This window comes from Hyperolius riggenbachi, chromosome 1 (genome assembly GCF_040937935.1).
Source record: "Hyperolius riggenbachi isolate aHypRig1 chromosome 1, aHypRig1.pri, whole genome shotgun sequence".
NCBI lineage: Eukaryota > Metazoa > Chordata > Amphibia > Anura > Hyperoliidae > Hyperolius > Hyperolius riggenbachi.
The window spans coordinates 515531119-515558297 of NC_090646.1; the positions used below are offsets into that span (position 1 = coordinate 515531119).

General features: G+C 40.5%; 1 protein-coding gene across 11 annotated transcripts in view; it reads right to left on the reverse strand.

The window, feature by feature from the left end:
- Positions 1-27179, reverse strand: part of PITPNM2 (phosphatidylinositol transfer protein membrane associated 2) — a 437162-nt gene that overhangs the window by 84102 nt on the left and 325881 nt on the right. For 7 of the 11 annotated variants that reach the window (XM_068244437.1, XM_068244424.1, XM_068244417.1 and 4 more), the window contains 5 exons: positions 27038-27157; positions 22706-22917; positions 16751-16926; positions 14770-14940; positions 8236-8385 (listed from right to left, as the gene is read on the reverse strand). In XM_068244437.1, coding sequence (XP_068100538.1) covers positions 8236-8385; positions 14770-14940; positions 16751-16926; positions 22706-22917; positions 27038-27157 — 829 coding nt within the window. The remainder of the gene's footprint in view (positions 1-8235; positions 8386-14769; positions 14941-16750; positions 16927-22705; positions 22918-27037; positions 27158-27179) is intronic. The other 4 variants (XM_068244447.1, XM_068244474.1, XM_068244464.1 and 1 more) reach the window with 2 other exon arrangements.

Here is a 27179-nt window from a genome sequence, read left to right on the forward strand (position 1 = left end):
CAGACCCGTGAAACGCGTTGCAAGTTATATTGTGGAGTGAGAATAAAGCTGTTCTTTTTATGTGAATCAGTACAATTTTGTCATTTTTGGGGAGGTGATTCATCCAGCACTCCCCATCTTATATATTTTAATCATAGTTGTTTTTATCCTTGGGGCGCCTCTGTACCTTTCTTGAATACGATTGTATCCACCAGCTGGATGGGTGTGAACACCCTTTTCTATCTATAGAGAGCGACCTTTTAGCCTGAACGGGGACAAGCCTAAGCTCCCCGTCTGTGTGAAAAGTGGTTGCCTAGGCCGGCAACCTACACTTGTGAGTAATATCCCTTCTACCTAAACCAATAATACTATAACAATACCACACTATTGGGGCTCTCGTTTTTTCCTTTTTGTCTTTACAACCCATAGGAGACTGGTTACAAAAAATAGAGCGGCCTACAGCCCATAGTGGACCCACAGCCTTAACTGGCAATGATCAAATTAAAGAAGTAAAAATCATGTCCATATAATAGAAAAAGTCACTTTCTAGAGACTGGTTATTCCTGATTTCTGCAATGTAGTATCCCTTCTTCTTGTTTAAAGTAATCTACTAACATGAGAAGGCATGCAGAGTTTAATGCAAGTATTCCCTTTCAAGCTCTGTAATTAATGGCAAACAAATAGATGGGGGTTAGGGGCAAAAAGAGAGAAGCAGAAAACTTGCTGCATTGCATTTCCACATTTGAATAGCAAGCAGCTGATGATTTGTATCCCCTATGAAGGGTCAGGCAAAGGAGACCTAGGAAGGCAGAGTTAATTGTTGCCTGTGTGCTTGTCATTGGGCACACTGACTTACAACAGCTAAAGAAGTGTCAAAAATAAGTTAAAACTTAACTTGAAAAACTGAATAAAATTATTTGCCTTTTTCCTGATTTCTGCATATTTGTAACATACAATTATTTCTTAACTCTCAAAATGCAAAATAGATTTAGTCTATGTCTATTAACGCTTTACCTAACCTCCTTCTCACACTAACCCTCTCTCTACCTACTCCTAACAATAACTGTCCCCGTAGCAATTCCTAAAACTAACCCTCATCCTACACTACACCTGTCCCTTACTGCACATAATCCCCTACCAGCTATAAGTCCAGCCCTCATATTATACACTGGGTGCTCCTACAGCTGCAATTAACATGGCGGTCTATGGTAGCACCCAAATAACCGGGCAAGGCCAAATTACTTGCCTAGCAAACAGGATGGAATTTGAAAATGTCAAGCAGGCCATACACACATTGATTTTCCCGTTCAATACCTGGCATAGCCCAGAAGATACCAGTGCAGAGAGCTGTGTAATAAAGAGGAACTGTACCCAAGTAAACAATCAATAAAATAGCCTATTATTTTATATTACATTTATAGATTATTTAGTCAGTGTGTGCACACTGTAAAATATTTCCTCTCCCTGATTTACTGCATATACTTGAGAAAAAGTCGAGAAATTTGGGTCGAATTCACTTCATAAAAGTATAAGAGTCGACTTATACACGAGTCACAGGCAACGCTGAGCACATTGAGTAATGTGTGTACTATTAGTGACATTCCCATTTGCAGCAATGTACCCAGTGGTAAGTGATACTTTGAGGAAAGGAAATGCCAAGAAAACACAGGTATGAAAGTCCTGGCCACAACAATTAACAAGGAAAGGGGCAGAGGGGAAATACTGGGCTGCAGGAAGGGGAGTGACTAATGGCTGCACTTGGGGGCCTGGAGGAGTTATTGGCTGCACTAAAGGGACAGGAAGGTTTAATGGCTGCAATAATGTATGCAGTGCAGTCATGGACCCCTCCTGAGTCCCAAGTGCAGCCATTAACTTTGCTGGGTAGACTTACAAAAATACAGCTGATCCCCCATAATGCTCTGGAGGGACAATTCTGCATAATAAACAGCCTAGGATAAGCCTCAGTGGGACGGCGGAGCGACATAGACAGCAATATATAGCTATAGGAAGATTTTCTGATGCTGAAGCCAGGATATTTAATGTAAAATTAAGTATCCTAAATAATTTACTACGTTCTGCTTTGTTGTGACAATTTCTCTTTAATGTGCATTTACGCTCCCAACTAGATGACAACAATCACTATCCTTTCTATATACTCTATTTCTAGTATTTTAACAAGCTGTTATTAATCTGGCGCTTTCCCTGTTCACTGTCAGAGGTCTCCATATGCTACACCCTGCCAAAGCTGTCATGCATTGCTGTCACCTGTTCTAGGGCTCGTACACACTGTCAACTGATGTCGCCCATTGGGGGTCAGCACCTGATCCCCTTAGGTGACATTGTGGGGGCCGGGCTGCACACACACGTCAACTGTGTAAATGACGACACACTGTGTTGCTATGCAGGGGGACGACAGAGGGCCAACATGCAGGGCATGCATGATGTTATATGGTGGGCGGGGCAGTGGCGCGAACAATGGGATCGGCGGGGGAATTGGGGTTGCATGGGTTGGAAACATCCGTCCATCGGATTGTTTGTGGGTTGACCGTTAGAGGTAGTCGGGTGCCATACACAAACCTGATTATCGCCTGCCTCAGCCAACTTAAGTCAGGTGTGTGTATGAGGCTTTATTGAGATGGGAGTGATTAGTCTCAGCTGATGCATACACACTTCATTGGACTGGAATCTGAGTGATCCCTTCACTATGTGCAATGAAGTTAAAAAGTACAAAGGTATGTAATAAATATTGACTCCATGTTTTGTGCAAAATTATAAACCAAAAAGAACAACATACAGGTGAACATTTTTAGTACCTTTTATACCATGCTATATACTATTGTCATGAACATACATAACAAAAAAGGTGTAGAGAACCATCTACACGATACAATTCCATGTGCGATCAATCATTTGATGGGATCAAATTCAATGGGTTCAATTAAATCAGACATGTCCGATCGGGACTTGATCGATAGTGTGGTCGATTTTGCATTGATAACTAACCAAAATCGATCATACTATCGATCGAGCCCCAATTGGACAGTCGGATTTAATCGATCCAATTTAATGCGAATTGAATTTGATCGATTGCACGTAGAATTGTATCGTGTAGATGGGGCTTAAAGAGACACTGAAGCGAAAAAAAAATATATGACATAATGAATTGGTTGTGTACTATGAATAATTACTAGAAGATTAGCAGCAAGGAAAATATTCTCATATTTTTATTTTCAGGTATATAGTGTTTTTTCTAACATTGTATTATTCTATAATATGTGCAGATTACACAACACTCAGCATTCAAAATGAGTCTTTCAGAGCAGTCTGTGAAGTAATGAACTCTCCTCTAGCAAAGGAAAAGTAAACAGTTCAATTACAGTTGAGATAATAAAAGTCAGATAACAGCCCTCTCCACGACTAAAGGTGGCCATACACTGGTCAGATTTGCGCCCGTTTCGACAGCAGATTCGATCACTGGGATCGAATCTGCTGCCAATCGTTCACGCTACACGCCGAATTTCGATCCATTCCGTCCGATCCCGTCGATCGCGCCGTGCGGAAAATAACCGTCGATCGCCCGCGGGTAAAGAGCGCATCGCTAGCGGCGTTCGAGTGCCCGACGACCGACGCAATAGAGCCGCATACATTACCTGCTCCGCCGGCGCGACTCCCGGGTCTCCGCTCTTCTCCGTCTCTGCTCTGGTCTCCGGCATGCTTCCCTTCTTCCTGTCCCGGCAGGAAGTTTAAACAGTAGAGGGCGCTCTACTGTTTAAACTTCCCCCAGACAGGAAGAAGAGAAGCATGCCGGAGACCAGAGCGGAGACGGAGAAGAAGAGCGGTGACCGGGGGCAGTCGCACCAGCGGAGCAGGTAATGTATGCGGGCGGGGGGAGTGGCGGCAGCACCACCACAACAGATTGTGATCGGTTTCAGGCTGAAATCGGTTCACAATCTGTTTGCAGTAAAGGTAGCCATACGATCCCTCTCTGATCAGATTCGATCAGATAGGGATCTGTCTGTTGGTCGAATCTGAAGGCAAATCGACCAGTGTATGGCTACCTTAAGTTAGTCGGAGAGCTTAATAGCTTTTTTGCATAGAGATAACAACTGGAGTTTCTCAACTCTTCCTGTACTGGAAACAAGTAAGGTGCCCATACACTCGTCAGATTGGCAGCAGATAGATAAGAAATGCATCTGATGATCTATCTGATGCGTTTTTAGAACATTTTTTACCAGGATAGAATTCCAATAGATTTCAGTTTGAAATCTATTGAAATTCGATCTGATGGCATTTTTTTGCCATCAGATTTCCATTAAGGCCAATGCAAACTGATAAGCAATCTCATCAGATCGACCTAAATTTTCCACCCTGCAAGTTCGATGGAAATCCATCGAAATCGATCGAAATCGGCCATCGATCGGTCGATTGGCCAACCGATTTGCAATCGATCGATCGATCGATCGGGATCGATCGGTCGGCCAGAAAATCGGCTGAGTGTATGGGCCCCTTAAGACGGATGTATCTGATCTTAATGTTTTTTTTCTTAGCTGTACTACACATACAAATCATAATAACATCATTTTTTTTTCGCTTCAGTGTCTCTTTAAGTGCTGCAGACTAAAGTTGAAAGTAAATATTTAAAATCCAGAGAAACAGATCCTGTACTTTTCCAAATGATAACATGTTGGCTTTTTTTTTTTTAAACACATTAAAATGGATTTCCAGACAAACAAATAAGAAATAAAAGGCTGCCCATGTCTCGCTGATGTTTTGCAGACACCAGTGCACTTATCTCTTATCTATTTCTCTGGATATTCATTGTAAAGTGATGCTATAAACCAGCCTTTTATCAGTTGGAGGAGTGCAAGTTTCACTTGTTCACAGTGTTTGCTGGAGGACTTTGAAAGAACACATATCCTGTAATCCAGGATCTGTTGATTGGGGATTTATTGAGCACCTTCCAGTGATTGTGCGTCAACCCCCCTCCTTCCTCCGATGAGAGACAGGATTCAGGAGAAGGTGCTGGTTTGGCTGGCAGGGTGAGAAAGTCTCATACTTACCTGCTTCATTCCTTTGTCTCCATATCCCTCGTTGTTGTCAGCACTATGAATGGAGGAGGCATTATAACAAGATGCATTAGAACAGCTGGCACTATAAAAAAAAAAAGACCTGTCCACAGAGCCCTATAATGGGGGTCAGTACAGTAAGTTGCACTACAATATGCAGCACTATAATGGAGGGTAGTACAATAACTAGCATTAGAGAGCATAATAATAGAAAATACGTTAATGGGAGGAGGAGAAAAATAATAAGAAGCACTATATGATATAGATCAATAGATAGATTAGAAGGCAGTATAGTAAGAGAGCACAGTGATGGGGGCGCGGGGGGCGTAGCACTAACATATACGGAATTGGGGTTAAACAAGAAAGCGTCTGCAAAGATGTAAAATACACTGGTTCTTTGACAATGGTATACAGACACCTACAGTATGTATAATCGTATTGTTATGTACACAAAAGATTGCAAACAACCCCTGGGGCTTTGCACTGTTCTATAACGTGGTAGCTCCTGACCACCGCCACATAGCTGGATTTCTGCACTAGCGATGACTACCCCTGTGGGTATCAAAATGGTAACTAGCCAGTTATTTAAAAAAAAAAAAAAAGTAAAAATTACAGTAATAGACAAGTAACATTATTGCTATGCAGTCTGCTCACTTAAAGTTTAAGGCTACAAGTCAGAGCAGAAGCCAAGGCATGACTTCTCTATCCCCTTTCCTGAAGTTTGGATGGGCAGAAAAACATGGTTTAAAGCAATCAATCAATGCTAACTGCTACCTCAGAATGTTCAGCCTGATACACATGAGCCAACATATGGCCTCGATTCATCATTGTCTTTGAGATAACTTTTTCCAGTTTGTTAAATTACCGAATTCGAAGTTTAGCGATTTCTAATTGTATTCATCAAGGTTTTTCGGCATTCGGTATGAATTCGATAACAATTCGGTAAACATTCGGTAACGTGTCGATATTTCCATTTTACAGCGGTAATTTAACACAAGGCCATAAGATTCTCATGGAATTGTGGGTAAAAGGCAGTCCTTTGAGCACTACGTAGCAACATTCTGAATAGGGCTTAACACCTGGACCAGGATTCTGAAAGTGGTTGGGACAATCCCACAATTTGATAGGAGCCTTTTCTAAAAAATTATAGTGCAGCTAGCAAAATTAGTTAACCCTGGCACTGCCTGTGTTCTCTTACAAGATGATTCAAGAGAAATGCAGATGTCGTGTTATAGCAAATAAATCTATTCTCTCACAAATTTATATGGTTGCAGACCTTATTCTTGCCCTTCTGCGCCTTTGAATCACTCTCAGCTGATACATAACCACTTCAAATGGCTCCATCTTCTCTGTCAGCAATGATCTGACAGGAATAACGACAGAGCAGTGAAGGAGATAACTAATCCTAAATGTAACGCTAAACCACGCCCACTTTCTTTTTCATGAATTGCACTGTCTTCCGTTTTAGCGAATCGTTACCGAATCGTTAACGAATGTTCGCTAACAGCTGTAGATAACTTTGATGAATCCTGAAATGAAGTTAACAAATTCGGTATTTTACCAAACTGTTGTTAACAAATTTGCTAAGTGTTGATGAATCGAGGCCAAGTGTCTGTAAATATATTTCTCACATAATAACCACAAATATGTTTGGTTGCAAACATATTACCATAATGCTGTAACTATTTGACCTATGATATAATCTGACATAAATGAATGCAGCCACACAGCAAAACAAACAAGAAATGACATGTAGAAAGATCTGCTGGCACCAATTAGATATGCTATGGTCCAGAATAATTGAATGGCAGGTTCCTATACAAACATGCACAGTAATCTGTGGTGTTCCTGGATGAGGACATGGAGAGGATACAAGAAAAGCCAAACGTTATACAGCAGGGAAGGGATAGATTAGGTGCCCATGCAAGTAGATTTGTCTCTTTCCTCCATACTTCACTAGAATCTATAATGTACAAGTCATAGAGCAAGACAAAGCCCTTCATCAAATCCTCCCAGAATCGCTTAATCCGAAAGCTTCTCTAACAAGTGTTCAGAGTCTCTGCATATATAAATAACATGCAATGCTGTGTGCCTTTCAGCATCAGTTGACTTTATTAAATTAGGTCAATTATAATTTATGTGCATCAGGCGACATTAGGAGCATGTGGTCTCAATGTGGCACATCTTAATGGAACCCTGCACAGAGAAAAATGATGAAGGCTACTATTGATGACATTGAAAAAAAAAATGAAGAAAAAAGCAAAATGCCTCGCTGTTCTGACAATCCAACAACTTTCATATTCTGAATTATTTGGATTTCAGTGTAAAAAAAGTAGTTGTAAGACACGGATTCTAAAATGAAGTACACATATAGTCAGTGGTAAAGCGGGATCAGTACCTTCCTAATCATTTACCTGTTCTTTCACTTTGCACCAATATATATTGGATCGGATTTCAGTGCAATACAGATACCACTGCTTCTATCGCTAGTTTTATACTGCACTATGCTGTACAAAGCAATGAAAATACCAGTCGCAATCACAACCAATACCCAGAGCAATACTCAAGAGGCAGGAATTCCTACAATATTGTTCTTAGAGTCTGGATAGTGCACTGGGTAAGGGCTCTGTCTCTGACACAGGAGACCTGGGTTCAAATCTCCACTCTTCCTGTTCAGTCAGCCAGCACCTATTCAGTGAGGAGACCTTGGGCAAGACTCCCTAACACTGCTGCTGCCTATAGTGTGTGTCCTAGTGGCTGCAGCTCTGGCACTTTGAGTCTGCCGGGAGAAAAGTATGATATAAATGTTCGGTGTCGTCTTCTTAGTAGATTTTCATTAGATTTTATTTTTATATTGAATCTAACACCTAATCTATTATAACATTGCATAGTGTATACTTAACGCTAGTTAGAAGCTGCAATTTAATATGGCAGTCATAGCAGTCTATATATTTCTTCCACAGTGGGTTTCCTTTCAATAGAATGACAATAATATACTCGTCTACTAAAATTTGTAAGCACAAGGATAGATAAGTAAACACGTATAAGGAAAAGCTCACAGTGAATTTAAATGGAGAATAGTGCTTTATCCATTTTTTTAAATGAAAACATTGCAAAGAAAAGCTTTCAGCTCAGGAAGGCATGATCACACAGCAGAGAAGCAAAGACAATAGGAGGGGAGGATACACACATTCAACACAAGTGGTGCTTTTACTGGATGTGTCTTGGCAGCTTAGGACTGGAACGGGGATACTGGTTTCCATGACGCCATCTTGACGCTGGAGAGCAACCGCTGGGCTGCCTTCCATGAGAAGGATGGGGTTGTTCTGTACAGCCTCGACTGGATGGAGATGAGAGGGAAACAAAAACAAGACAAATACGCTACAAACATATAACCAGACAATGTAACAGAGAACGTACATTCAGATTCCAAAACACATTACTAATTCTGACTCCGCCCTTAGGAACAAGCCAAGGTTTTAAAGGGGCTCTCCATTTGCAAATGCTTTAAGCAAGATCTTCACCCAAAACAAGTTAGTTCATGCCCTGTGGCGTATAAGTGAAGCAGCCCATTTCTAAAATGATCTCTACAGCAATCTAAACTGTGAAGATACAATTCAGATTTTCCCAGCAATCTTGGTCTGGTTTATATCATTTATTAATCCTCTGCTCCTCATCTTCATCTCGCATATAGAACCCACCTTTAAGGGTGTAAAAGGCAGGAAGAATTCAAAACTCTATTAAACGTACAGCTCAGCCTGAACTAATATTCCAACAAAATGGGATATACTTAACTGCACAAGAATAAAAAAGAAACCACTAAATAAGTCAATCAAAAATTGTAGTAGTCAAAAAGTATAACTTTATATACTCGCTGCCCCATCATGCCCCAAAGACTATAAAACTAATTATTTTGAGTGAAAATCTTCAATAAATATGAAAGTCTGTGAAAAAAGCAGTTTACTAAATGCAGTATTTTTTGTTGCAGCTTTATTGTACTTCCTATGTAGCCATTACAGTACATATAATAATCTGACAGCTCTGAACCTCTTACTGCCAGGTTTTTGATTAGTGCATTTCCCCAGGAGGGATTTTCTTTATACTTAAAGGACACCTGAGGTGAAAATAAACTGATAAGAAAAACAATTGAATCTTTCCTCCTCCTCCTGAAAATGACTTTTTTTTTTTAGCTACCACACTTTTATCTTTAACCACTTAAGCCCACAGGGTTGCTTATGTTTTGCATCTAAGTAATGTTCACCTCCCATTCATTTGCCAATAACTTTATCACTACTCATCACAATAAATTGATCTATATCTTGTTTTTTCCGCCACCAATTAGGCTTTCTTTGGGTGATACATTTTGCAAAGAATTAATTTATTCTGAATCAATTTTAACAGGAATATTAAGAAAGAAATGGAAAAAAATCATTATTTCTCAGTTTTTGGCCATTATAGTTTGAAATTAATACATGCTACAGCAATTAAAACCCATGTATCTTATTTGCCCATTTGTCCCACTTATTACACCATTTAAATGATGTCCCTATCACAATGTATGGGGCCGATATCTTATCTGGAAATAAAAGGTGCATTTTTTCAATTTGCGTCCATCACTATTTACAAGCCCATAGTTTGAAAAATTATATTAATATACTCCTTTGACATGCATATTTTAAAAGTTCAGACCCTTAGGTAACTATTTGTTTTTTTTTTTAATTGTAATTTTTTTTTTTAATTAAAAATTGTATTTAGGTAATTTTTGGTGTGGGAGGTAAACAGCTAATTTTAAATGTAAAAAAATGTATTTAATAAAAAAAAGGATGTGGGTGTAGTTTTACTATTTGGCCACAAGATGAAAAAGTCCTGGAAGCGTACGATCACGCTCCCAGGAAGCATTAGGAGGACGGGAAACTTTTTTTAACTCAGAAAAACCACAGCCTCTGATAAGAGGCTGACTGTTTTTCTGCGGGGGCTTCGATCAATGAATGGGATCTATAATTCCAATTTATTGATTGCTGGGATAACGGCCAGCGGCAGGAGCGCACGTGGCCGGCAGGATTGCGCGCAGCCTATCTGGACAAGAATGTTTATCCAGATAGGCTTAAAGAGACACTGAAGCGAAAAAAAAATATGATATAATGAATTGGTTGCGTATTATGAATAATTACTAGACGATTAGCAGCTAAGAAAATATTCTCATATTTTTATTTTCAGGTGTATAGTGTTTTTTCTAACATTGCATCATTCTATAATATGTGCAGATTACACAACACTCAGCATTCAAAATTATTCTTTCAGAGCAGTCTGTGAACTAATGACCTCTCCTCTGTCAGAGAAAAAGGAATTTGTTTAGTAACAGTTGAGATAATAAAAGTCAGATAACAGCCCTCTCCACAAGTCGTAGAGCTTAAGGGCTTTTTTCCATAGAGATAACAACTGGAGTTTCTTAACTCTTCCTGTACTGGAAACAATTAGACTGATGTATCTGATCTTAATGTTTTATTTCTTAGCTGTACTACACATACAAATCATAATATCATATTTTTTTTTTCGCTTCAGTGTCTCTTTAAGTGGTTAAAACTAGTTTTTAGGTTTTTACTGTTTCATTTTCTTTGCTCAATGACACATTCATTGAAGTATGCCAGTGCCCAAATCTATGAATTATTGACCCTATTTACCTCTTTTCTGCTCTCAGAAGCCATTTACTGACAGGAAAGTGTTTTATGGCTGTAATTACTTATTAGTGAGGGTTATGCTATAGTCTGACCCAGTCCCGACCTGGACAGAAACTATCACTTCCATACTTGATGTTTAACACTTTCAGACAGAAAAGGAAAAAAAGGAACACAGCCTAGTTATTTTTGTGTTTGGCACTATACATACACGTCTATCTCATCAGATCACATGTCACCTCCTTTAAAATCACTTCTGGAAAGGAAGAGGCACAGATAAGCTTCCAAAATAGTGGTCCTTGAGTAGGGAGGTCAGGGAGCATGTTTCTTTACGTCAGTGCCAGGGAGAGCTTTTAAAAAGCATAACAGAAACCTTTCAGAATACAATACTCAGAGCTGTCAGATTAATAATATCAACTGTAAGCTATAAGGGAACTTTTCAGTTTACAGCGCACTTTACTACAGGGCAAACGTAATCCTTATGTGTATGTTGCCCTGTGCTTCAATGGATTAGCCACATTATTAAGTCCTATGCAGAAGAAAAGTGTCTGAAAGGGTTAATAGTTCTAGTTTCAGTCACTAAGCTGTGGGTGCTGAACCACAGCACTGAGCACCCTAGGCTTCTGACTGTTTTCTTAACACTAAATGCAGAAGATGAGGGTTTATAGAAATTCTCACTGAAAGCTAAAATGATGGAAACAAAACTGATTCTACAAATAGTGGTATGGTGCTTACAGATTGAACTAGATGTTATGAAAGATGATGGCAGCTCTAGATGAATGTAACCATATCTTTCCACAGATGACATTACTGTTCAGTCTCAGGCATATTGGAGAACTGCACAGTCTATAAGGAGTTTGGAGACAGCATTATTTAAATGTTATTCTACACTGTAGTTCTGATTTAAGTAATGGCTTAAAAGCTTTGCTGTCTCCTTGCCACTTCCTGTCCTCAGTTAGGATCAGATTACTGGTGTTTGGAAATAAAGAGTGTCCTTGCTATAGGGATATAAACAGCAATGAAGAAGTCCAAACCCTTCTCCTATCTACAAAAAAAATCCAATTTAAAAGACAAAAGTCTATGGTTTATTTTACATGAAAAGATACACCAAAAAAGACCACGCGTTTAGTAAACATTATCAGTGGTCAATCCCTTTATACTCTCATATTATTACCCATTTTTATTAGAATTCTTATGTTTTCTGAACCTAACTCTACAAATCTAGTGCTGCTTATACAAAGATGTTGAAATATCTGTGGCTTAAAGAGACACTGAAGCGGAAACAAAAAATGATGATATAATGATTTATATGTGTAGTACAGCTAAGAAATAAAACATTAGCAGCAGAGACATAAGTCTAATATTGTTTCCAGCACAGGAAGAGTTAATAAACTCCAGTTGTTATCTATGCAAAAGAGCCACTGAGCTTCACAACTTTCAAAGTCGCAGAGAGCTCTGTCTTCTGAAGCTTGTTATCTCAAGTGTCTGGCAATGTATTTACTTTTCCTCTCCAGAGGACAGATTAAAAGTTCACAAGACTGCTCTGTAAAAACATTTAGAATGCTGAGTAGTGTGTAAACTGCAAATATTAGAGAATGATGCAATGTTATAAAAAAAAAACACTATATAACTGAAAAAAAATATGAGAATATTTTCTTTGCTACCAATCTTCTAGTAACTATCCGTACTACACAACCAATTCATTATATCATATATTTTTTGAGCTTCAGTGTCTCTTTAAGGATAACCCGTTGCAGTTCTGACAGTGTCATCTAAGGGTAAGGCTACAATCTATGCAGCTATACTATCCCACTCTGCTGCATTCGCTTTCAAAAAATGCCCAAGGCTGGAGATACTTCTGACAAACCTGCTGCATCAGAGCATCCACCACCATCCAACCACAGTGACTATAGCCACACCCCTTCACCTCACCTAGTTATGAGCCAGCTGATCAACTGGTGATGAGGCTAGCATACAGTCATGTGGGCGGGCAGGGGTGGAATACATTACCCTCAATCCAGACACCTCTGCTACAATGTAAAAGATGAAGATGAGATGTACAAGGATCTGTCAGTGCTCTCTGTAGCCTCTTTTTTTTTAATAAATAGAGTAGAGAAGATGGTTAAGGCTGCAGCATATATGAAAATGAGTTTAAAAAGTTTGTTTGAAATACAGCATCTTGTAGCGTACAGTCATTGTTCTACAGCACATAAGAAACGTTGTAACTGACACATTTCTTGAAAATTGCTGCTAATGTTACCCAATGTAGTTGCTGATTTGAGTTCCTTTACAAATTTCTTATGGGGAACTTTAGAAATTGCTAAACCAGTCCTATTTGTAATAGCTATGACGCACTTAAGCAACTTGTGCCCATGTACGCCAGCTGCAGAGTGTCTGCTACAGGTTCTTCCATTCACCATAGCCTTTATGCTGGATACACACCATGCGTTTCCGCGTTCGATGCGGCCGTCGATACGCGTCGATTCGATTATTTCCGACAAGTCCGATTGAAGCTTCGATGGATCGTTAGGTCGATTTGCCATACTTTACATGGCATTCGACCTAAAAATCATCGAAATTCGTTCGGAAATAATCGAATCGACGCGTATCGACGGCCGCATCGAACGCGGAAATGCATGGTGTATATCCAGCATGACACTGGTTACACTGCACAGCTGAATTGTTTTGGCACAGTAAAATCTGCAGACAACAGTGACAGGCCTGGAGAATCTGATGCTAATTTTTAAAATATTCTGCAAATACTTAACCATTAAATGTGGATTTTTTTTAAGGTTGAGTGGAGCAAGTAAGACTAAGAACCACTGAGAGAAACATATTAGATGCCCTCTCTGGTTTGGTTGAAGTCATCGTATGCCAATTGTTTTTCAGTGTGCGTAAACTGACCTTCCCTTCCTCCCTTGCCAAGTTGCTTCCATAGTCTAATTAACACCTCCTTCAGTCAGGTTATCATTGCAACAGGATTTCTGGATGCTAGTTTAGTGACAGTTGGCCAATAGGAACACCTTACTGAGGGAATAAGGGGCGGGCACAATTTCAGTCATAGGCTAACGTCTCAATTCTAGCAGTTGAACACAGGTTCACTATTAAAAGTGTAAATTCCCTTTCCTTTGGGAAGAATAATCCAACATCCTGCAATGTCAGCAGCATATCTTCCATTAGAAGACACAGACAGCAATGAAACTATCAGGGGTTCTAAACTTTCCCCAATGGATTTTTTAAAATAAGGTTTCGCCTACGCTTCCACATTAAAAAGCAGTGAAGTGATGGGTATGAAACACTGGCAAACTGGAGCCTGTACAGTGATAGGTTAGCTGCAAAAGATACACACTGTAGGGAATCCCTTCATGTAACTCAATACTGGTATCTGCGAACACTAACTTAAAACTTTATTGGTTATAACAGGATAAAGCCAATATTTTTTACACGAGAGATCAAGTGTGAATAGCCTAGATAATGTAGGTTTTTTTTTTTTAATACATAAATGGAAAAACATAATAATATGCACTAAACTGTCCCATAGGCAGCACTAGTAATAATGGAAGTGTATGTTGGGTGAATAATGGACCTTCCTAGTTTCAGGATGATTAAATGTCTCTTTGTAAAGCAAAGCCAAGAAATGATTGAGCTAATTTGGTCTGCTCTAGTTCATTCTAATAATATATTATTTCCTCTCTCTATAGATGATGCCACGCCATTTTATAGCATCTAGTATGTACTAAGCTAAAGAATGTGTGGGTTTGCATTATATGTGGTGTTTCCAACATCAAGAAAGTCTAATGTTTCTAAGAGTTGCTTCTTGTAGCTATGATGGCACTGCAGATGAGCAATTGTCTAGGAGAAGGTCTCTATGAATTATAACTAAATTAGGAGGATGCATATTTAACATAACTTAATGGATGAAGTCACATGGAAACTCGCATGGAAACTGCTTATATACACATAACTCAGTTCATCCTGTAAGTAGACTCCGTTATAAGATTTAACACACACCAACAAGATGCGTGCTGCTGAAAAGTCTCATGACTTACCCAAAAGTGCAGAGTTGCCATCCCCCAATGGGAATCTCTGGTATCGGGGGACACTGAAAGGAGGCAGAAGATGGAACTTCTTTTCTAGAAGTGGCTCTACACGGGACGCAGAGGGATCAGCTGGGTGGAAGAGATTGTAAACCTGCTGGCATCCAGGTCTGAGCTGGTAAACTGAAATCAGCAAAATAATAATGCCTTAAAGGGAGAATCCTTACATGAAAAACATGAGTACTAAAACTGGTAGCAAATTAATACAATGGTGGGCAAACGTCTATTAACAGCTTTAGTGCATACATATAAAATACGTGCATGCATCCAGCAGTCTACACACTTGCCTTGTATAGTTAAAGAGAAACGCTTTAGGTAAATGAAACAGAGACCTTAAAGTGTAACTGTCGGGCATAAAATCAAAAATCAATTCTTTATTTTTATTTGGTAAACAAGTAATACGGATGCTAACCAACCAATCCAAAAGTTAAAATCACTATTACTTTTTTTTGTTGATAAATGATCATTCCCCAGTTTAGGCCCGGTTCACACTTGCGGTTCTCTGCCAAACGGACCGGATGACCTGACCGGATCCCCATCCAAAATCGCCGCAACAATCCGCATAGGAAGTGGGGTAGAACATCCGGATTTTTAGCCAGTGTGTTGTGCGCTCTCCGGTTCTCATTGCTTTGTATTGGCCGGATGGTGCAGTCCAGCTCCGCCCCGGATACGGCTGCCGGAGGAGCCGGACCAAAAAATAGCGCATGTTGGGTCTTATGCCGGAGTCCGGATCCGGTCCGGATCCGGTCGAAACGGACGCATGTGAACGCACGCATAGGCTTTCATTGCTATGCCGTGCATCCATTCCGTCCGTCCCGCATGCGGTCCGGCTCCGGCACGGCGATTCCGGACGGCGCCCGCTAATGTGAACCGGGCCTTACCTGACGCTTATTTGGTACACACAAAATTTGGTACACAAAAAGGAAGTTGCAGAGCATGCTGGGTTGTCCTTTTTTGCTTCTCTACTTCCCCTCATACTTAACTAATGCAGCCTGATTGGCTGAAGCCTCTTTCCCTCCAGTTTTCCCCTCCCACATCTCTGTTCCTCTCTGGTTGGCCAATATTTTTCATGCAGAGACAATGAACTTCCTATAGTGGAGAGTGGGCCAATCAATACACAATCAGGCAGAGGAGAGTAAGGGAGGAAATGTCATCAGGATTGGCTTCAAAATAGCCACACTTAAAATGGGAAATGCTAAGAAGGATTTTCTCTTTTTTTACTGTAGAAAAAATACTAAAATCAAAACGTGGACAGGGCGATACATATGTTATGTAAGTAGAGCAAGTATTTATCTACTTATATATGTGGGTTTTTTTCTGAGATAGTATGGCTGACAGCTCCTGTTTAAGTATTGGTGTATTTATACTTACCTGGGGCTTCCTCGCCGTCCTCTCCATTGTCTTGTCATCCTTGACAATTATCTGGCCACCTGCCCTCTTGTGTGCCATGCTGCCGTGCTCCCACAGCCGAGAGCTTTCTGTACCTGCGCAGTAGTACTGCACAGGCGCAGAACGCTCCCAGGCGCTATATGAAAATGCAATATAATGAAAAGACAGTTTGTTAAAACAGAGCAGTAGTTCAAATTAAGTCCTCTCAACACATCTGTGGTATGCCGCTTGTCTGACAAATCCACAGACTGTGTAGGGTGATGTAATGTGCAAATAATAGTAAATCCAAACAATACCACTGTGTAGAACTGTACCCTTATTCTGTATACACAGTAATTGCATTGGTTTGTAACCCTGATTCAGTGGCATAACAGTGCTGTAGGTTAAAGGCAGGAGAGCAGACAAAAATAGCATTAAGAGCATATAAAATATAATACTTTCCATGTTTTTTTCTGGTTCTTTTTACACATTGTATTTGATATAGAGGAAATATATAAAAAGTTAAGATTGGAAAGCTAAACTGGTGTATTTATTTAATACTTACTGTCAAGTGCAGGAATCACTGTTTTCCTTAGAGCCAGAACTAGTCCAAGAGGAGAGCCAAACAGAAAGAAGTCTGTGATCTCAAAGTCAAACTTTCCAATGCTGCCTCCATCCAACATTGTTGAGCTACTTGACCTTCGAGACCCTGGATCATTTCTGAGGACACTTGCATGTAAACTTGGAAAACAAAAAAAGACAAGGAAATGCCTGAAAGTGCTGAGTTTAACATCATCACAGCTGGATTGTCACATGATAGGGTATATCTCTGCATACTGTGTTATCAATTCCTTTCAAACAAATCTGGTCATACATAAAGGTAGAGGACATTAGTCATGGAACTCTACTATTAGAGTACCAAATATCCATGTAGGGCAGGGGTGTCAATCTCAAATACACAGTGGGCCAAAATTAAAATCTGTGACCAAGTCATGGGCCAACCTCGATGTTTAATGGTCTCCTACCTCCCTTATACATTTCCCTGTGTCTAGTGCCCTCCCCTATTTAGGGTCCTGGTGGCCAGTGCCCCCCCCCCCTCCCTCCTAATACAGTTCCCTGGTGTGAAGGCACAGGCCAACCTCAATGTCTAGTAGCCACCCACCTTCCCTATACAGTTCCCTGGTGTCTAGTGCCCTCCACCCTCCCCTATACACGGTCCTGGTATCTAATGCCCCCTCCCCTATACATTTTCCTTGTGCCTAGTGGGCGCACCTCCCTCCCATAAACAGTTCCCTGGTGTCTAGTGCCCCCCCCCCCTTCCCCTATACAGTTCCCTGGTGTCTAATGGCCGCCTCCATCCTATATACAGTTTTTTTGTATCACTGCTGCCCCCCCTACAGTTTCTTGGTGTCTAGTGCTTCCCTCCCCTATACAGTTTTTTGGTGTCTAATGTCCCCCTTCCCTCCCCTAAACAGTTTATTGGTGTCTAGTGGCCCCACTCCCCTTCACCCTGTGGCTTCATAGTTTCAGCACTTAGCCGTATAGGCTTAGTACTCATGGGCTTGTGGGCCAAATGTACAGCAAAGGTGGGAAACCACTTGCAGACCAAATCTGATGGCAGTGTGGGCCAAAGTTCAACATGTAAGAGGTAGAAGAACCCTAGTAATTAATTTTCGTCACACAGGCATGCAAAAAAGTCACCCCTGTGAGATCTCAAATAAGACTAGTGATGTTTCATGGTAATCACGCTATGTCAGTGTGACAGTGGACAAAGGCTTCAATTCATCAAGCATTACCGCATTCGGTAATGCTGAAAACAGCTGAGTTAACGGAGCACTTAAGAAAATGTTAATTCATCAAAGCTGTTACCGAATGAGAAGCTGAAATCACAGAGCAATGAGATAAATTACCGACTTGTGCTCAACACATGTCAGCAAATGTCAGTAAATGTTAATTCATCAAGGTTACCACATTCGCTAGCACATTCGGTGTTTATCTCAAGCTCTTCCCTGTCCTTACAGGCTTCGAAAGCCTTCTGTGTGAATGTTTTCATGATTAGCAGGAGCAGGCAGCCAATAGAAACAGCCCCTGTTCTCCTGCAAGTGCCGCTGATAGGTGCTGATAGGTCACACAGGCTTCTCCACACAAGCTTCCAGACCCCCCAGGCAGTGAGCAGAGAGAACGGGACAAAAGATATCCCCAGATGTCCTTCAGTGGTTTAACCCTTTGAGTCCCTGTTTGAATATGCAAAGATGCAAGTGGTGAAATCACCAAGCATGGCATTTGTAATGTCTCCAGGAAGTTTATCTACGTTGTGGCAAATAAGTAAAATGTTAAGAAACACTGATGGACAGATTCAGAGCAGCAGAGGCAGTATAAGTAACAGTAAATATAACACACTTTTACATGTAAAGGGATGTCTGGATGCCTTCTATTGTTATCAGCTTGTAACAACACAGAGACATTCCAAGCTGCTCTGCACTGCTCTGCTGTTATCTAACAGCCTTTGATGAACTGAAGCCGTAGTACTTCGGTAACTTAACGAACCTCTACCACACATGTGAAAATATTGATGAATTAGCACAGTGAAGTGTAAAATACCGAATGCGGTATTTTAAAGGGAACCTTAACTGAATGGGGGGGGGGGGGGTATAGAGTTTTACTTACCTGGGGCTATTACCAGCCCCCTGCAGCAGTCCTGTGCCCTCGGCGCCGCTCTGGAATTCTCTGGTCCCCCGCTGTCACTTAGTTTCGTTTTTGACGACTCACCAGTCGCCGGCCGCCATGCGTATTATTGGACGCATTCACCAATGCAATTAGCGCTATTGCGGAGCGCAACGCGTACAAAAATACGCGTTGCCGCATTCCACACGCGTAGATATGCGTAGATGCGTAGATATTTTTGTACGCGTTGCGGTCCGCAATAGCGCTAATTGCATTGGTGAATGCGTCCAATAATACGCATGGCGGCCGGCGACTGGTGAGTCGTCAAAAACGAAACTATGTGACAGCGGGGGACCAGAGAATTCCAGAGCGGCGCCGAGGGCACAGGACTGCTGCAGGGGGCTGGTAATAGCCCCAGGTAAGTAAAACTCTATACCCCCCGTTCAGTTAAGGTTCCCTTTAAGGACTGGGATTTTGTTATCGAACACCCTTTGATGAATTGAAGCCAAAGTAAAATTTGGAATACATTACACGTTAAAGGTATGTAAACGTTTATAACAAAATATCAAATTCCCTCCAGGACAGCTGCATACGTTACAATGATTTGACCAAACATTACAGTCTGTCTGCTGTTGATAGACTGCTGTTTGAGAGCAAGCACCTGACAGGAAGGGGTGACAGATTGTGTCTACAGATGACTAGGTCAGAGGATGAAAAATAAGAATTTGGAGAGTGCTCTTTACACATGATGCTGTGGGAAGAAAACATGGTTTGAATTACCAAACACATCTCAAAAACGGTTTGCTGCTGTTTGAAATGACAAGGTCATTTTTTACTAACACAAAGTTAGATAATGGCTTACATATCAATGATACACCGTATATTAACAATACCCTACCGTATATTAAATCAGTTTTTTTAACAAATATCTTATTTCCCTCCCAAAAGTCTGATTGTCAGACATAACTAAAAAAAAAACAAATCAGCATAAAAAACAAACCACCAACTGATGACAAACTGGAACACAGAGTTCATCCAAAACTGGTGCAAAGTACAAGCAATTTCCGTAAAAAAAAAAAAAGTTCCAAGCGTGCCAGATGGGGTTCCTCTTTTAAACCTGTCCAGTGAGAGGAGAATGTTCCTTTGTCTTCTCTTCTTATACTACAACCTTATAAGGTCACAATGAATTTTCTGATTGCTCCCATTCCTTACATAGTTATGCTGCCTGGAGTTTATTGCTCTCATTTTATCTAATTAGTTAATGTATTCTTTGGATTACAGGCTGGATCATTTTAAGCAGAAATACAAGCAGACACAGGAGAAGATTCAGGCAAATTAGGCTCAATTATTAAACGCTTTTCAGATTGCCAGCTTTCTCGATATGACACAGCTACTGCTAGTAAAACTCCTTTACTACTATATATGTTGAATGTAAGCTCTTCTGTCCTTATTTTCAGTTCAGTTACGTCATACGTCTGTGTACGTTACTTTTTTATGGATGATATAATCCCTCAGTCTGTACAGGTCTGTGAAACCTACAGTCCTATATAAAGCTGGCCATGCACTGGTCAATATGGCCCAAAAATATAGATCCCACTATAATCAGATAATAATTAGAGAGATATATGACCGAATCCCTCCACACACTACACAGGTTTTCAATAGATATCAGCATGAAATCAATTGAAAATCTGTGTCCACTGCCTGCCGGGTCTCCCCATCTTTGCCCCCCCCCCCCCCCCCCACCCCCGGGCCATGTGGTGTAGGCAGCGAATACTCTCACCTGTCAACCAGAACTTCCTCCTGTGCATTATCTCCACAGTCAGGGCTTCTCTCTGTCTCTTTACTCCTGGGGAGCCAAACACTAGGAGCACCATGGCACCTACCTTACGTGACCACTAGATGCCCCTAGTGTTTGGTCCCTCGAGTTTGCGAAGTGACACGTGTCCCCACGAAATTGAAGAGACAGGGAGAAGCCCTGACAGTGGATAGAAGACACAGGAGGAAGCACCGGTGAACTGGTGGGAGTAAGCTCTGCTGCGTCGCTCTTTGAAAAATCAAATGCCGCTAGTGACACACCTTCCATGAGGTCTGGCAAGTCTCAAAGTCCTAGCAGGTCTAGGAATACCAAAAGTCCAAAGGGTGTACAACAGATCCCAGCAGTCCCAATAGAGGTGCAGTTCACATTAGTCCCAACGTCCAGTATCCCTCTGGCAGGACCAAACAACCAGCCAAAGGAAGAATACAGCACACTGCAGTCCAGGGTCTCAAGGCTAAACAAATCCTCTCTGGTTTGTTGCATGGCATCGTATGCTGGGCTTATCACAGGGCTCTTCAGCTTATCACTCTACCACAGACACAACACAACTGCCTCACATTAGCTACATGCATGATACCAACTAAGGTACCTGACTGTCTGCTCCCAACGAAAGTGCCAACTACATCTCTGGCTGTAATTACCTTTTAGAACATTACTGTATCTGCCGTATTTAACAGGAATGGCCATTTTTGTTGGTCTACTCATCTCCTCTGTAGTGGTGTGAATGTAGACAGACAGTTCCCCCAATAGCTCCCACTAGAATTACTCACTTCAGCTCCATTACAGGGTGACCCATCAAAGACTATAGCAGAAAAGTGTTTTTCTGCTGCACGACTCGTCTACCTTGATACAAAGTAAATGTGATGGTGGCTGGAAATAGAGCTTGTGTCTGTGATCAGAGATGAGGATATCTACACTGAGCTGAACCACAGAATCAACAGAACATTTAACCCAAACCTCACAGCATGTTCTGCTGCCGGGGACGTTTTCCTGTCGGTTGTAGCTTTGAGGAGAGTCACATTGCCAGCTGGTAAGCCACTGGAACCACTGAGTGGGTGGGAGCTTCACCTACCTCAGACGACAGCATGGATGTGAATAGTCATTTTGAGAAATGAAATGACTAATAGAATAATGATCCACAAATATCTGCTCACTGGCAGCTGATATTAACCACTTCAGGCCCAAGCCAATTTTTTCATTTCTGCTACGGCTTTGCTTGAGTTGAACGATCTTGGGCAAGTTTTCATCTATTCCAACACATTTAGTCTTGTTTTGTTCAGGACAAATAACGCTTTTCTGTACCATTAAATTATAATAAATCTGGGATTTGCTTGTGTTTTTAAGCAAAAGTATGCTTTTAAAAAAAAACAAAAACTGTATTTTCTGATTTTTTTTTTCCAGAAGATGTAAATATCTCAAATTGCAGCAGTAAGGCCTTCAGAAACAGATTAATTCATGTTTTCTATGCATAAATGTAAACATTACGTAATTCTTTTTTTTTTAGGTACACTGCAGTGGTAATAAATAGAAATTTGAGATCATAGCGATCATGTGCTCAGGAGGCAATCGGCATGGCTCCTCATTCATTCCAGATGTCAGAGCGCTAAAGACTATTGCAGTAAAATCTATTATGTGTCAGAAACTGACGCATAGCAGAAACTGATGCAACAGAAACTAGTGTTCATATAGAGTCATTGATTTTACCATGGGTGGTTCAGAAGTCGTACAAAGATGTGTGTCTACAGCATGTGGTATACATACACTGTGACCTAATCTTTATTTTGGGAATGCAAATTTCAGGTCTACTTTAAAAGGGACAGTTTCTATTCTGGTTTTGCTAAGGAGAAGTTTATCTATTGGCAATAGTGCCCATTCTGTTTTCTGGAGCAAATTATATGGCCTCACAGTAAACAAATGATGAAATAGTAGCACACTCACACATGAACAATATCAATGGCTGTGGGGTACCTAAATTCACCAGCCTTGTGTAGGCAAGGAGCACAGTGTGCACTGTGCTTCTGGATCTATCATACATACCTTGAGAGGAAAGCTTGGTGCTGTTTGATGGTATCCAGCTCATACGTTGAGGAATCGCTTCTCTTACGAGGAAGAGGTTTCCTTGAATCTTCACCATTGCTTCGAGGTATGTCTATGTTGCTACGGCTCAAGTGTCGACTGGTCTCCAGGTTTGAACTGCTGGAGCAGTAGCTGTTGTTAACACTGATGCCTGGAGACAGCAGATCTGTGTCCTGGAGGAAACAGTAAAAACAACAGACAATAGCCTAGAGTACAGAGGAGATAAGTGCCTCTAGGTAAATGTAAACATAGAATTCATATGTCTCACACAGGCAGGCTTAAGGCACGTACACACGCTGTATTTTTTCAAACAACGGGTCCCGTCAGACCCTTACGCAGGGCAGTCGTTCTGCCGACAGCTGCACGTGAGTACAAACTGTCGGCAGACTGATAAGACTGTGTTTGACTGATCCGGCGAGTGGATCAGTCAAAAACAGTCTTATCAGTCTGCCAACAGCTTGTACTCACGTGTAACTGTCAGCAGAATGACCACCTCGTGGGAGGGTCTGACGGACCCATCGTTTGAAAAAATACGGCGTGTGTACGTGCCTTTAGATCTAGGCATAGATTTAGGTGTCAGACACAGACATGCTAAAAGGTCTAATGTTGGGAATACATGTTGAGTTCAGAAAAATGGAAAATGGATCGGAAAATCGATGGGAAAAACAATTGGAAACAGGATTGGAAAATCGAGCAGTCTGAATTTGCCGGAAAAAAAAAACTCATCATATATTCCCAGCATTAAAGGAAAACTGAAGTGAGAGGAGTATGGATGCTGCCATCTTCGTTCCCTTATTAACAAAGCCAGTTGCCTGACTTCTGTGCTGAACACTATAAGTAATTGGTCCAGAATGATGACTCTGCTCTGACTCCACTGGCTGCATGCTTGTTGTAGGTGTGTGAGTCAAAAGTTAGCATGACAACCAGGCAACTGGCACTGTTTAAAAGGGAATGAAGATGGTAGCCTCTGGATTCCTCTCACTTCAATATCAGGTGTCTGGAGATATTCAATATACTCAATTACGGAACATTTTAAATAAGGCAGCTATCATATCCTTCTCACTACAGGTGTCAATTAACACCTCAAGCTTAGATAACCAAGATAGCATGGATGGATAGAAAAATGTTTAGGCCTTTGTTTAAATATATAGAAACTGTTCAACTTATGGTGTTCCTAATGTGAACTAATCCTAAATGAATATTTAGAAACTGAACCATGATGCTTATTTTCCAGAGTCCTTTAACAGAGTAATTCAAAAGGCTTAATCTAATATAATCTATCTATGAGAAGGATATTACTTGACAAAGCTGAGTCTACAAGCCATTTTCCTATATAAAATACTGCTAAATATTTTATCTTTGTAATTTAGTTGTGAATGTATACACAATATCGTTAGCTCCTATTGGAAGTAGCAATTTGCATAAACTATAGGTAGGTCTTCTAGAGGGGAAAAAAACTGAGAGAAACTGGGAGCCCTGTATAGTGTAGTATATCTGATCAAGGGGAAAGAAAATACAAGAAAATAAATACTCATAAAACCAGGCTGCAACAACCGCAACAACAATAGAGCATGTGTGTCATAAGTGCCTGGTACTTATACAGGCCTGTAGTCATTGCCCTGGGGACAATTGTAGGCAATAAAAATTTGACATAGCTATGCCCTGAAGGACAACTTTTTCTAGTACACAATGTCTCGGAGCAAGTCAAACGCAGCTTGGAGTGCCAAACAGGGCTACTTGGCTCCAAGCTGTGTGTACTGACCCGAAGAAGTAGGCTTAACTCAATAAAGTGCTTGCTTATTAACCTGGCAATTTTATTCTTGAGGTAAACTGATTTTAACCATTTTTTTTTGGGGGGGGGGGGGTCCTTTCAATGATGGTTTACGAAAACAGGATTTTTTTTAGTTCAGTTGGAGACCAATTCCATGCACACAAGCCCAAATTAGTCAACAGGCATGCAAATGCAGTTCACCTGCAGTCAGACCAATTTGATTCTGATCTGAAATTGAACTCAAAAGTTTGTGTACACAAGACCTGTAAGTGATGTCGAAATGAATTAAAATGTTCACATATGCTAGTGCTAAAATGGTCCACTTTGGTGCAGTTGTAAGACAATTTCCTTCCTGTACTGCCTAAACATTACTGTGTACATGGTAATGAACATTTTTTTAAAAATGCAATCTGTTTCATTAAACTAACCACCTATCCCCGCCTTTCTGTGAATGCTGATCTGATTGAAGCCAATTATAAACTATTATTTAGGTGGTACCTAGTTACACAAAGATTGTCAAAAATTAAACCAAACTCCACTTCTAATTGTTTCAGGGGTTGTACAGAGGTTGGTACACATGACCACATTTGGTGGAAATGCAAAAAAGCAAATAGATTGTGGATAAGGGTCTGCACATGGGCCTCGTCATTACTTAATACTCCTGTTCCCAAGAATCCTGCTCATACACTTCTAGGCCTCCCGTATCTGAACCTGACCTCCACTCAAAATGCTCTGATTAACTTTATTTTTACAGCAACAATATTAATAATTGCTGCTTCCTGGAACACTACAACTTTATCCTTTGATCAAGTTAAACAGAGACTTTGTCACATCTTATTTTTGAGAAGCTCAAAGCTAGAATAATGGACAGTATGAAAAAATTTGATAAGATATGGTTCCCCCTTACCAATTATATGTTAGGGTCTGAGATGAGTTCCCAATTAGGACATTACTGACACTACTCACCTGGGCTAATGAGACAAATCCATAATCTTTTTCTTGTAGGAGGATTGGTGGGCCCCCGCTCTCGTGGTCTTGACCTTCTTCTCTATACTTCTTTTTCCTTCTTTATTTTTCTTTCTTTACCTACCTTCGTTTAAAGCGGAATATAACCCTGCATTTCAACTTTGCTCTAAAACATTATTTACAGTATATTATATGCAACCAGCATTTTTTTTTTTACTAGACCAGCATTGGAAGGGTTACACAGGGCTTTAAAGTTCCTTTAGATTTCTGCAGACGCATCCGAAGCTAAAAAGAGATACATTTTGTTTACAGAAATGTATCTAAGTGTTTAATGTGACTCATCTCTCTGACTGAGAAGGAGCTTGGAGGACTGCCAAAGAGTGTGTAACTGTTTATCAATAGATACATAGAATGTAACAATCTGAACTTCTGCATATCTCTCCACGGAACTTGAAACGTCTGTGTTTAACCCTTCCAATGCTGGTCTAGTAAAAAAAAAAATGCTTTTTGCATATAATATGCTGTAAATAATATTTTAGAGCAAAGTTGAAATGCAGGGTTATATTCCGCTTTAAGAACTGACAACCTGATAAGGTATAATTCTTTACGGACCCATACTGATATTACAACCCCAAATATGCCTACTTTCCTAGGAACCATCTTGTCATAAGTGCAGTCCTTCTAAGATTGCAATAAAGATCCTGTCTCGCCGGAGACAAGACCTCACAAGCGTTCAGTTGTACCTAAGGGAAGGTGGCCCTGCCCAACCATTTTTGGTGTTGTGAATGGGCAGTCGCCACCTTCCCTAACCAAGTTGCTAAGTATACTAACACTCAGCCTTTCTAAAAACCGAATTGCTCGGTTAGGGGTTGTCCTTTATACGCCAACCTTTTGATACTTGTTATTCAATTCTCACAGGCTTCCACAGTTTCAAGATTCATGTTGTCATGCTATTACTTTCCTAATATGCATTGTATTTACATTATCTTATGCTTGTAAACAGCAATGTACTTCATGGTTCATTACTGTAACTGTAATGTTATTCTGGTTCTATGTTAAAACCAATAAAAATTATTGAAATATAAACTAACCACCTAACTAGAGTGATGGAACTTGGCATTTATACTTTTTAGGGTCCATACGGGTGGAACGATTTTCACAATCAAAACTCCTTACAAGTGCATGGCTAGATAAGAGAGTTTTGTAGCCATAAGCCTTATGGATTTGTCCAAATCAACAGGGGTCAGTCATTGCTGTTGCAGTTTAGTTTGTTTTCAGCATATAACAATCAGCTTAATGCATAAAAACATATTTCAACATTTCAGGACTGAGCGTGGCTCCTTTGACAAGGAAACAGAAATATTGATGCATACACTGCACTATGTTCATTTTTTTTTCATGTAAAATACAAACATGTTCATAGATAACAGACTAGAGATCAAAGATGCTGCTCACCATAAGATGTAGAAATAAAAATCCTAAGAAATGTATAAAATATTGGGCAAACAAATGTAATTCCATCTTCAGTTAAAGAGAAACTAAACAAGGTGCAGTACCTGAACGCTCACAACACTTCCTCTTCGACTGCTGTTCTGACTTTCAGAAACTGTTTGATTGGTGTAACATAAGGCATCAAATCCTAAAATTCCTCCGACACAGTCACCAACTAAACAGACCTGTTAAGGACATGAGCAATTA